The sequence below is a fragment of the Falco punctatus genome, assembly GCF_963210335.1.
Source record: "Falco punctatus genome assembly, chromosome: Z".
Taxonomy (NCBI): domain Eukaryota; kingdom Metazoa; phylum Chordata; class Aves; order Falconiformes; family Falconidae; genus Falco; species Falco punctatus.
The window spans coordinates 15,052,270-15,063,561 of NC_137586.1; the positions used below are offsets into that span (position 1 = coordinate 15,052,270).

At 43.0% G+C, this 11,292-nt stretch overlaps 1 protein-coding gene across 2 annotated transcripts in view; it reads right to left on the minus strand.

Annotated features, from left to right (window-relative positions):
• RICTOR (RPTOR independent companion of MTOR complex 2) overlaps nucleotides 1–4,435 on the minus strand; it is a 92,796-nt gene extending 88,361 nt beyond the window's left edge. The window contains exons 1-2 of one of the 2 annotated variants that reach the window (XM_080372106.1): nucleotides 2,154–4,435; nucleotides 1,945–1,992 (exon numbers count right to left, since the gene is read on the minus strand). In XM_080372106.1, the coding sequence (XP_080228232.1) occupies nucleotides 1,945–1,992; nucleotides 2,154–2,202 (97 nt within the window). In that variant the 5' untranslated portion in view covers nucleotides 2,203–4,435. The remainder of the gene's footprint in view (nucleotides 1–1,944; nucleotides 1,993–2,153) is intronic. The other variant, XM_080372105.1, reaches the window with a different exon arrangement.
• Between the last annotated feature and the right edge of the window lie 6,857 nt (nucleotides 4,436–11,292).

Below are 11,292 nucleotides of genomic sequence, written 5' to 3' on the forward strand. Positions count from 1 at the left end.
GCTATATGATTACTGATCAGTCAGCTGTAGCTTCTCTGACTACTACCCTAAACCCCTCACTTTTTTCATAAGGGGTTCACAACTAAATTTAAAAGCAGCTTCTTATTCAACTGCAACCACCACAACAATTTATTAATTTTTTTGAAGCAAAGGCTATATACAGTCACAGTGCAGAACGCCTTTTTTTTTCCCACTTGAATTAAAATTTACTTTGCATCTTACATGACAGCATCCTTTACAATATGATACACATAAAGTAGTTATACTGCTGCTACTACACGTCTCATGGAATCAGTATGTGGCTAAACACACCTCATGGCAAAAATCAGTATCATAATGATAGCTGCCTATCAAATTCTGAGTAAAAGGTTTCAAACAGACCACATCTAAAAAACACCACTCCAGCATTTAAGTTTTGTATATAGTTCTTTCTTACCAAAAACACTTCAGTATGCTAGACAACATAAAAAAACCCTACTGAGCCCATTCATTAAAACCCTGATTCTGTAAGTTACATAAACAGGTGACACTGCTTACAGTAATAATTGCATCATGTGTTTGAACTGTTAAGGCCTTTGTCCCACATTTCGTTGAGAGAAGTTTCACTTTATTTTAAAGACAGTGTCTCACTAAAGCAATCACGTCCATTTGGAGGCAAGGTGGGAAGAGACCTGTTTCCTTACACTGAAAAATCCTCAGCATTTTTCCCAGGAACTACAATACACTTGTAAATATGATACATATACACAAGAGAGAACCTTCAGCCCATGGTAAAACTGCTTAACAAAAAAAATTCTAAACAAGGCTTGGGGGGGGGGGGGGGGGGGGGGGGGAGAATTAAGTGTAATTGTTGATACAGCCTCTTACTAAGCTGAAAAACTTATTGATGCTGCTAGTATTTGTACTTCCTCCACATTTCACATTCTACTTTTACATCATTGATTCTGTAGTTCCCTGCCTACTTCCTCATAAAATGGATCTATTCAGGGATAGCAGCAGTCCTGGAACTCCTGAAGCAGCACAGTTATATCACAGACATCAACTCTATTCCCTATCCCAGACCAAGACCTTCTGCCCCAGGGAAGATCATTGCTTCTAGTGGGCCAGTTTGTTTTCTGCATTTTACTCGGCTCTTTGGGAGAGTCTAACCCTTACCTTAGCCCTCTGCAAGGCAAGATGAACTATACATTTGGGTAAGGAAATAGTTCCTATTTGTCTGATCCAAAATTAGTTAAGTGTGTAGCAGATGTTATTGTTCCTTCCTTCCTCTTATCCCCCCCATACACCTGAAGCGCAGTCGGGGATGTTTGGAGCAGTTAAAGAAGCAAACGGCAGATGAGTGCCTTCTGGTCTCACAGCAAGAGAGTCGCGGTAAGCACCGTGGCCAGCCGGCCCCGGGCAGGCAGGGATACACAAGGCATGGAGGCAGGAGCTGCCACCTCCGCCGAGGCGCTCGCCGACCCGCCGAGCGGAGCCTCGGCCGCAGGGAGGAAGCCCCGGCAGCTGGGCAGAGGGGAGCGGCGCGGGCGGCCCCGCTGCGGAACGGGCGCTGCCAACAGCCCCGTCCCCAAGCAACGACCTCCTCTGAAAAACTGCCCCAGGAGCGGCCGAGCGGCCTCGGCCCGCACGCAGGGGCTCCCCTCGCCTGTGGCCGGGGGAGGCCAGCCCCGCGGCCCCGGCACGGCCCCGTGGTGCCCGTAGCCGGCGGGGCTGAGGGGAGGCTTCCACCTACGGGCAGCTCCGCTCACTACAGGCCGCCGGGCAGCACACTGACGGAGGGCACCCGCGCCCCGCTCCCTCTCCGCCGCCCCCCACCGCTCACGGAGCCCCCGCGGCCGCTCTGGAGCGCCAGGCCCCTCGCCGCCGCCGGCTCCCCCTCCGCCGCCGCGGACGCGCAGCGAGGGGCTGGCGGCGACCCCCGGCCCACCGACCCCCGCCCCCTACCTCGGTTGAGATCGAGGGGGACGTTCTCCTCGCCGCTGTCGTTCCGACCTACGGGGACGGGAGAAGAGAAGCGCGTTAGGCTGGCGGGGAGGAAGGAGCCGGAAGAGGAGGAAGGGAGGAAAGAAGCGGAGAGGACGGCTGGGCACCGGCGTGCTGCGGGAGCCAGCAAGGGGCCAGCCTACCGCCGCGGCCTGCCTGGGGCCCCTTACCTCGGATGCGGAGGTGCCGCAACGAGCGGGCGCGGAGACTCACCGCCATGTTTACGGCCCCGCAGTCACAACACCGGAAACCTCGTCCGCTCTCGCGAGGAAAAGCCCGCGGAGCCGCCGGCACCGCCTCGCCCCCTCCCTCCACCGTGCCGCGCGCCGCCGGCGGGAAGAGGGCGGGCGTGGGAGGCGGCTGGGCGGCCGCTGTTTGGCCGTGACCGCTCCCCTGTGTCGCAGCGGCGCCCGGCGGCTCCGAGGAGGGGGCTGGAGTACTGCGGGGGCGGGTGACGGCTGCTAATCTTCAGCCTCCCCGGGCAGGGGGTGGAGGCCTCCGCCTGTCCGGGCTGCCGGAGGCTCGGCGTGGGTGCTGGCGGGGAGCGGGACGGGGCTGTGGGGGCTTCTCCTCCGGCACCTCGGCCCGCACAGACCAAGGCTGAGGGCGAAGGACTGTGGCGGGAACCAAGGGGCGTCTGAGGGGGCTTCGCCGCTGCGCCAGAAAACGAGGCGAAACGCTTCCTTTTCTTGAAGAGCTCGCCCTGCTGGCAACTGGCTTCCTATATTACTGCTCCGTCACCACATCTGAAGCTTTTGGTCTGTCAAGTGAAATTACTTTTGGTTTTGTTTTTATGAGGTTTGCCTGCTGAATTTTCCTTTTTTGAGCTTCACTTGCCTTGTGACGAGATGGTCGCTCATGCGGATACGGCGTGACCGTTAGCTTTGTACACCGAATGTTTCCTGTACTCTGCTTTTTAATACGTGAAGTAATTAAAAAAAAACCCCAAACAACCTTTTCATTGCTTTCTTGATTTGCGTGCAGCGAGTCCGTCAGCAGCCTCAAATATTGATCTGTTTATTGCCTTGATATTTGTTACACTTGGGTAATAAGATAAGCGTATGTATTAAAAAAAAAAATATAAATTAGCAGGTAATGCCTTCCATCAAGCCCCGACACTTCAGACAGCCGTAGACAAGGCAATTTCTTGCAACTACACTTGCCAAATTCTCAGGAACAAAACCAGCAAATAATAATCGAATTGAAGTGTAGAAATAGCCAGCTGTATAAAAATAGCTTCACAAGGGCAGGTAATTGTTTTCCTGTTCCGTAGTCAATCATTTTGCACTCGTGAGTTTTCCCTTCTCTCTGTGGAGGTCTTTCAATTCAGATCCTGCACTACTTGTAAAAATATAGTTCTATTAGGTATTTGCGACCATTAAGTTTCATCTCAAAAATTGTAAATTAGTTTTTACACTGATTAGTGCACTTTTAAAACATTTGTACTGATGTAGGAGATTAATTATTTGTAAATCCAGAGTACAAAAACTTTCTGGCATATCAATTCATGACACGCATATAAGAATCTTGCTAATAGGATTATGCCAAGTATGTTTAATTTAAAATGTGATTTTCAATGATTATCCTATTTTGATTTTTGCATATTAAATATGAAACTAATGTTCTTGAGGAACACCAGATTTTCAGAATGAAAAGGTCTAAATGGTAAAATCTCATCCATCCATAACACTGGATCATAGTGCATCAAATTTCCTTAAACAGTTTCATCAATATGCTTCATGGCTGTCCTTTAAAATTTCATGTCCAGGGAACACTTGACTTCCTGAAAATGCCAAATTAACTGATATTTGTGATAGTAATGTTGTAACCTGTTTACTACAAATTCTGCTGAGACTAATTAATTTCACATAAGCTCTGAAGCACCACTAAGTGTTGGCTCACTATTAAACTTCTGGATTGGATGTGAATTTGTAATCTGCATGTAAAATGCTTTGGACCCTCCTGCTACATGCCAGTGCCATACAGCACTAGCTCCCTTACAGATACGAAGTCAGAGAGATTATGTCTTTTAAAAAACTGGAATATCTTATTCCAACAAGGAAGAGTAAGAAAGGAGTAATGTTTAAACTCCAGAGTATTATTTTGCAGATTTGTTCCTGCAGATACCCTTTAATAATCAAAATACTTCACTTAATTTGCTGGGCTTCAGTTTTCTGTTCCTTTTTTCGCCCCCTGGTTATATTGAATTATGCAGACCAAATCAAGGTGGTCTTTGATCACAAAACACAAAATAATGCCGTAATGTCAGTTGTAAGTGGTAACCCATAAGGCTATGTTGAAGGTAGTTTGATTAATATTTGCCACAGATGGGGGAGAAAAATAAAGAAGGAACATTAGATTTTTAAGGTTTTGTAATGGTAAAATGGAAAGTAGCAAGTATGCATTAGCCTTAACTATCATTTAGATAGATGGGAGCTCCCTCCTTGCCCCCCCCCCCCCCCCCCCCCCCAAATAAGTATAGATTTCAAAAGAGCATGTAGCAAAGTGAGACTGACCCTTAAAATGTCATGATCATCACTAGTATGAGTGGCCCTCACCCTGTGAGAGAAGACATTTTGGGATCTATTTTTGGAGCTTTTCCAATGTTCCATTCTCCCATTAGATGTGGGGAAAGAAACACAATAGTTTAATTAAAAAATTATAAAGTTTCTCTACCTATCAAATTTTCTACACATTTTCATCAGTCACTGCTCCTGAGTATGCAGGAGAGAAGAAACATAGAGGGGGATTGAAAAAAAAAAGGCTATTTTGTCCATTTGGAAGGGGGAAGATCAATACTAAAGAGAAAATTAACTTCTTCACTGGTCTGATGGCTTGTCTGTGTTACAAATTACAGTTGATCCAGTGTAAGGCAGAGTCTTTGATTTATAAACTTTGTCTTTCAGTGTCTAAATTGCAATAACTCACTCTAAATCAAAGAAAAGATATGTTAATGGCCAAATGGAGAATCAGACTAGTTCGATTTTACTTCTTAGTTTATAATTTTATGTGACTAGAACTTTATACAGGTAAGTAAATATAAAGCTAGGGACACAGCCTGAAAAGAGAATTGTTTGCTTTGATGTAAGAGAACACAACAAAAAACCTCCAGTGTCATCTGGAGGTTTGCAGAGGGGGGTTACTTTTGAAACTGTGTTAACATGTTTCTGCCTTTTCAGTGGTGGATAGGGGCTTTTAAAGCTCTTTGATGTAAGAGAACACAACAAAAAACCTCCAGTGTCATCTGGAGGTTTGCAGAGGGGGGTTACTTTTGAAACTGTGTTAACATGTTTCTGCCTTTTCAGTGGTGGATAGGGGCTTTTAAAGCTAGAGCTACATTTTTGCATGTACATGTAAAGGCCTCCTGAAGAAACTGCTTTGTTCTGTCCTTCTCAAATCAGAAGATTGTCCCTTTTGCCCCCTGATGTGTGGGATTTTGCCAGTGACAGCCTTTTTATACACCAAACAGGGTTTTGCAATATGCTGTAGAGGATACTACTATGTCAGTTGTAAATCTTCAAGTTTAAAAATCTAGTATAAAGGTCTAAGAGCTTTCCACTTGTTTAGGGTCAAATGAAGAAATACATGTATGAGGAACAAGCTAGGAGCAGAGCTTTAACAAGCTTAAATTGCTAGAACTCCATGGAAACGAATATGGATGTGCAGTTTACACCAGCTGCAGCCTAACCTTTATACACATATAAAAGAAGAAAAAATATAAAATTGAATCAAGCTATTCAGGTAAGAAATTAGCGTATTGAATTTAACTGAGCTATAATGATTTGTAGTTGTTGAGAATTTTGTCTTATCCAAATTTATTTGTAACACTCTTCCTTAATTTGCAATGTCATAAAATTTGCTTTAGATAGATGATAAATCCTGAACGATATTGGGACAAACAAAAAAAGGGGAAAACCTAGTAAATGGGATCGAAAGGTTTAAAAAAAATCATTGCATCTGTTGCTATCTCTATACTGTTAGCAAGAATTTTTGTAATCACTCTTTCATTTTTTCCTTCACATGAAGCCCATTAAACTGCTTAGGAAAGGATGAGAGAGACATGAGCTATTTTCTGCAGCCAAGAAATATTGGCATCAGAGGTATAAAAAAGGAAGGTATAAAGAAGCCATCACTGATTGAATGAAGTATCTCAGAAGTTGATCAGTGGACAGATACAATAGACAAACAGGTCTGCACCAAAGATCACCAGGTACTGGTTTGTCCATTTGATATTGCAAGAATCACTTGACCTGTTTTTTCTTATGTAAAAAACGTTTACCTCAGCAGCAGCTCAGAGTCAGGTCAAGAACAGGCATTGGTGGGCATTCGGTTTAGAAGTTCTACAGTTTGGGACAACCAAATCCAGCTCATCAGCACATTTTTAGCAGCTGGGCAAATGCATAATATTAAATTAAGTTACTGGGAGCTCTGTATTACCAGTGGTCACTGAAGTAACATACAGCTGCTAAAGCAGACCTGCACAATGCCTGGCCCATGGCAGCCACTCACTGGTATTTCAGACCTCCGAGTGCTACGTAGTGGGTGTGAGGCAGTAAAAGCCTGCACACAACATCTCCGCTCAGTGATACAGAGCAGTCTGTGGGAGGATGCAGCGGCAGCTCAGTGCTTGTGTGCCTGTAATGCAGTGGAAGGTGCTAGGATCTGCTAGGGAGAGGGTTGGGCTGCAAGATTAGAAAGTCTGAGTCTTCAGATGATGCAGGAAAGGAAATGAGGAGAAAAAGGTGACGCTACTAGCTCTGGCTTAATCTACAGAAATCAAAGTCCTTTAGTGAGCTGTTCTTGAGATTTGTGTCCTGTATCTTTATAATGCAGCAACAAGCAGAAATAGGAAAGGTCTGTCCTCCTGTGTATAAAATCAGCTGCCTTCTGGGAACAGGGTCTCTTTGTCCTGGGCCCTGCCAGAGGATCTGAGACACTGTGAATGTGGCCACAGCTTGGTTGAAAATCCAGCAGAATTTGGAATACTGGGAAGTACAGAGGTCCTGAAACACAAGTGCAATGTGAAAACATGGATATTGCATCGTACACACATCTGCTGCCTTGGGAATCCAGCTGGCTCATGGGGTCACTTGGGGAGGGCATTGATTACATGGAGATCTTGTAAATACATGCTGGCCAACTTTGGACAGGCTTGCACTGGTCCTGAGCCAAAACTGTCCGGTTCGGCCAATGGGACAGCAAAGGCCATCAAGGTCTGATGCCCAGGGATGTTCCCTAGCACTGTTTGAAGTGACTAGTATAGATGTACCTATAGTGCCTGGGCTGCATTTGGTTACAGGCATGGGGTGAGTTGCCAGACTGCTCAGACTGGGACAGTGCAGAGAATAAGCAAGCAAAGAGGACCCTAGTGTGTAACCACTAGGTGTAGGTGGATGCTGAGTATTTTTTTGGATTTTTGATTCATGCCTTTTGGTCTCATGTTCGCTAAGCAGCTTGGAGAAGAAGCAAGGGGCAATTTGCAGCTTGTTCCCCAGGGAGGCTGTTTCCACTGCATTTGCTTTTTGGGCGTATAACTGCTTTTCTGGTTCATGTGGTATATTCCTAATATTTCCCTATGCCAGCCCTTTCAAATACAATCCAATAAATGTATTTCTACATATATTTTTATGGAAAAGAAGTTCAATTGATAATATTTCATGTATCAGTTTACAAAAGTGAGATCATTTGGCTAAAAGAAAAAAAAAATTCCTAACACAATTTTTAGCTCAGTAAATATTTTGTTTCTGGAATTGCTCTGATTTTGGAAAACAGCATAATCTAAGTTGATTCGCTAGTACAGTACCCTTAAATCCAGCTAGAAATAAAAGCTATTGAAAAAATCTGAATTATTTGCAACTAGGTAAAAAGTTAATATTTCTTCAGTGTCCAGTAATGGAAGAAATTAAAAAAAATGAACATATAGCGCATAGCAGAAAATTATGCAAGAGTAGCAATAAGTATCATACTAAAGCAACAACAACCAGCTGCAAAATAACAGAATGTCAAGTGATGCAACAGATCTTCCTGATTAATTGGGCTGGTTGCTAACTAGATTGTTAATTACTGCAACCTCATATTTAGGCACCCGTTCATGTAAGATTTTTCACAGCATTCTGCACTGCATAATCCTATTGAAGCTGTGAAAAGCAACAGGTGTTGAGTTTGTGTATGGTTGGCATATTAATTAGACCTGAGGAAAAAAATGTTAAAAAAACACAGCTGTTAAGTGTTTCAGTCCAAATAAATACCAGTAATAGTGCTGAAGCTGTGTGTAAAGGTAACTTATCATCATCCTACTCAAAATCCACATGGCAGCAGAAACTATTTTTCGTAAGTCTTCATGATCTCTTTTTAAAACCTGATAGAAGCCCATTAAAATTTTCTTTGGGCACTGGCTGACAAAGGCTGGCTAACTTTTTAATAGCAGTGCTGTTATATATCATGGTATCTGTACTGAAATATTTGGATATCTGAGATGCTCAGCAGTCAGTGGATATCATTAGAACAGGCTTCAGTCTCTTCACATGGCCAGTAGCAAGTAGCTTGCTATGAATATAGGAGCAGAAAAAGGCATGTGACAGAAAACATTTTGATTTTTTTAATTTAAACTGGCCGTAGTAGCATTTACCTATATATAGAATCCTGACTTAAGTACTGAAAAAAACTCCGTCAAATACTGAGGGCAGAAGGAAGGTATGTTTGTCCTGATTTTAAATGCAAGGTGATAAGCAGCATAGAATAAAAGATACAAGAATAGTAACTCTTCTTAGTGGTTGGTGAGAAATAAAACCTCTGCTGGTGTCACCCACAGTGTTAGCAATCTTGCACAAAAAATGAGCATTTGAACAGAGCAGCTTTTAAACATGGGATAAAAATGAAAGTGCCCAAGGCAGGAAAGCAGGAGCAGGAGAACAACTGGAAAGGACAAAAAGAGAAAAGAACAAGGAAACAGAAAAGCAAAGAAGAGAACACCGTGGTCGGAGGATCAAGGGAAAAAGGAATTGTAGGGAATGGGAAGTAATTGAGAAAACAAGTAGAAGAGTACAGCGAACATTTCAAATGGTGAAAGGAGGCAGTGACAACAAAAAAATACGGATGTCTTTGGATCAGAACAGAAGAAGAAACTGGTCTTACCTGTGTTAGCTGGAAGGTGTGTAATGGCATTGTCCAGGATAGGAGAATATGAAAGAAGCTGAGATCCAGAAGGGAAGGGAGCTTGGCAGGGTGTCCCTTCTATGAGCAAAAAAAGGGGATGAGAGCCCTGGATTCTGTGTCTGTGTTTTGTGTACATTTTCCGAAGTGCATCCACACGCAAATGAAGGATCAGGCAGCTTTTCATGCTAAGAACTTCAAAATCAGGAATCAGGCCAAAAAAAAAAAAAAAAGAATTAAAAGGCAGGGAAAAAAGCCAATGCTGATTTTTCTTTTCTTTTTCTGTCTCAGGACGATTGAGCTGTAGGATGTATAATGTTTATTAAAACCCTTGCTATCCATCTAATTCACATTTCATTCACATTTATTTTGACATTTTGCAAACTTTCTTTGCACCTAACAGTGAACATTTGAAGTTTAAGCAATATTTATGTGTCTCTGTGTTAAGAGAGAAAATAAACATCAATATTTTTTTTCAACAAGGCCCATAATGTAAAAAGTCTTGAGCAAGAAACTCTATACATTTAATAACAGCTTAATCCTCTTTCTCACAGTGCCTTAAACAGAGGTGAATATAAATAATTTAACAAATTCTACATATGTTCAGGAGCCAGCCAGCTAGAATGAAACACGTAGAGGAAAGGCTTTGTGAAATCATTGTAACTTTTCTCCATCCAGGCAAAGAAAGGGACCTGGGGCTACCAACTGCTGCTGTGCACAAGGCTGCAACATGTTGTGACATTTTGCAGTACTGTGGCTGACCTAACTGGCACAGAGACATCTGCCTGCTGGCTAGGATGCTGGAACCTGCCTAGGACGACGCTTCAGCTGCACTACTACCTTGTTTCTTAGACAGGTTAAGTAGTTAAGGTGGAGGGCTTGGGGGCCTGTGCTGCTACCCTGGCTGAATGGCTTCTGATAAATAAGTTAATTCTTTCAGAACTGCTTTGGTTGTCTCAGCCTGGTGTATCCCCAGACCGTATGCAAGGATTTAATTCTGGCGGAAGCTGTAGTACTGACTCAAAACCATGCTAACGAACTTCCTGTTGACATGGGAGCTGGGAGACAGCAGATGATGTCTGCAAGTGAGGTAATGACGTACATCACTCAATTCTAGAATTTGTCACCAGTTTTTATTAAGTTTCAGAATATAAACTAAACTATAAATTTAAATTAAATTTTATCTGCCCCCTTTTTACTGCTGTAAGCATGGTACATTTAAAATACATGTTTTGAATGTATACTTTTGAATGTGAATGAATGAATACTTTTAAAATGTGAGGTGTTTTCTCTCTTTTTTAACCACAAGTAGAGGCAAAGAAAAGGAAGAGAAAATAGTGAGAGTCCTAATCAAGGCAAGTACTAAAAATATAATTACTTTAGCTTTAGCAGCTTGGTTTTATAGCCAGGATCAATGGATATGTGCCACAAACAGTTCTGTGTTGGTGCCTTCCTTTCATACATTAAAAATGGGGATAAAATGTTTTCTTGCCTCACAAGATAAATCCATTCCTCTTCACGGGAATCTGAAACGTGATGAATGCCATGAGTAACTAATAATGTTGGGTGCAGCATAGGCTTGGGAAGATTTGCCCTAAATAAACGATTGGCCAGAAACTGAATGGGCAGGGCTGAACAACTACCTTTTCTGTTAACTCTTACCCAGCCCATGCACTAAATGAGGTGGGGATCCTGGGAAGAAAAATACTGAGCCATTGTGAAATTATAGACTGCACTCATGGTTAAATACGTATTCACACAAGGAGGCAAAACAAAGGCTGTGCAAATACAAACTAATTTCTTGTACATCCTTGCATTTGAGTGCTTTGGTCTGTGGTGAAGCTACACGCAAAAGCCTTTCCATGTAGGATGGTCTGAGGCTGCTGTATGAAAGATATAAAGATATGCTTTTACGGGTTCATTAATTTCCTCAGAAGCTGTCTTATTTGACATAAATTATAAACACACACATGCTTACCCTGTGTCTGTCATGAAATAATGTAGTTGTAATGGGTAATCTAATTCACACAGTGAATCTAGGTTCCTCCACTGAATTTGCTTCCCCTTACTAAAGCACTGATCTTCACAGTTGAAGTGGATTATGCAATAAGATCCCAAATAGAGGAGGGTTTTGTTACCACCATAGGAGGCGTAGCC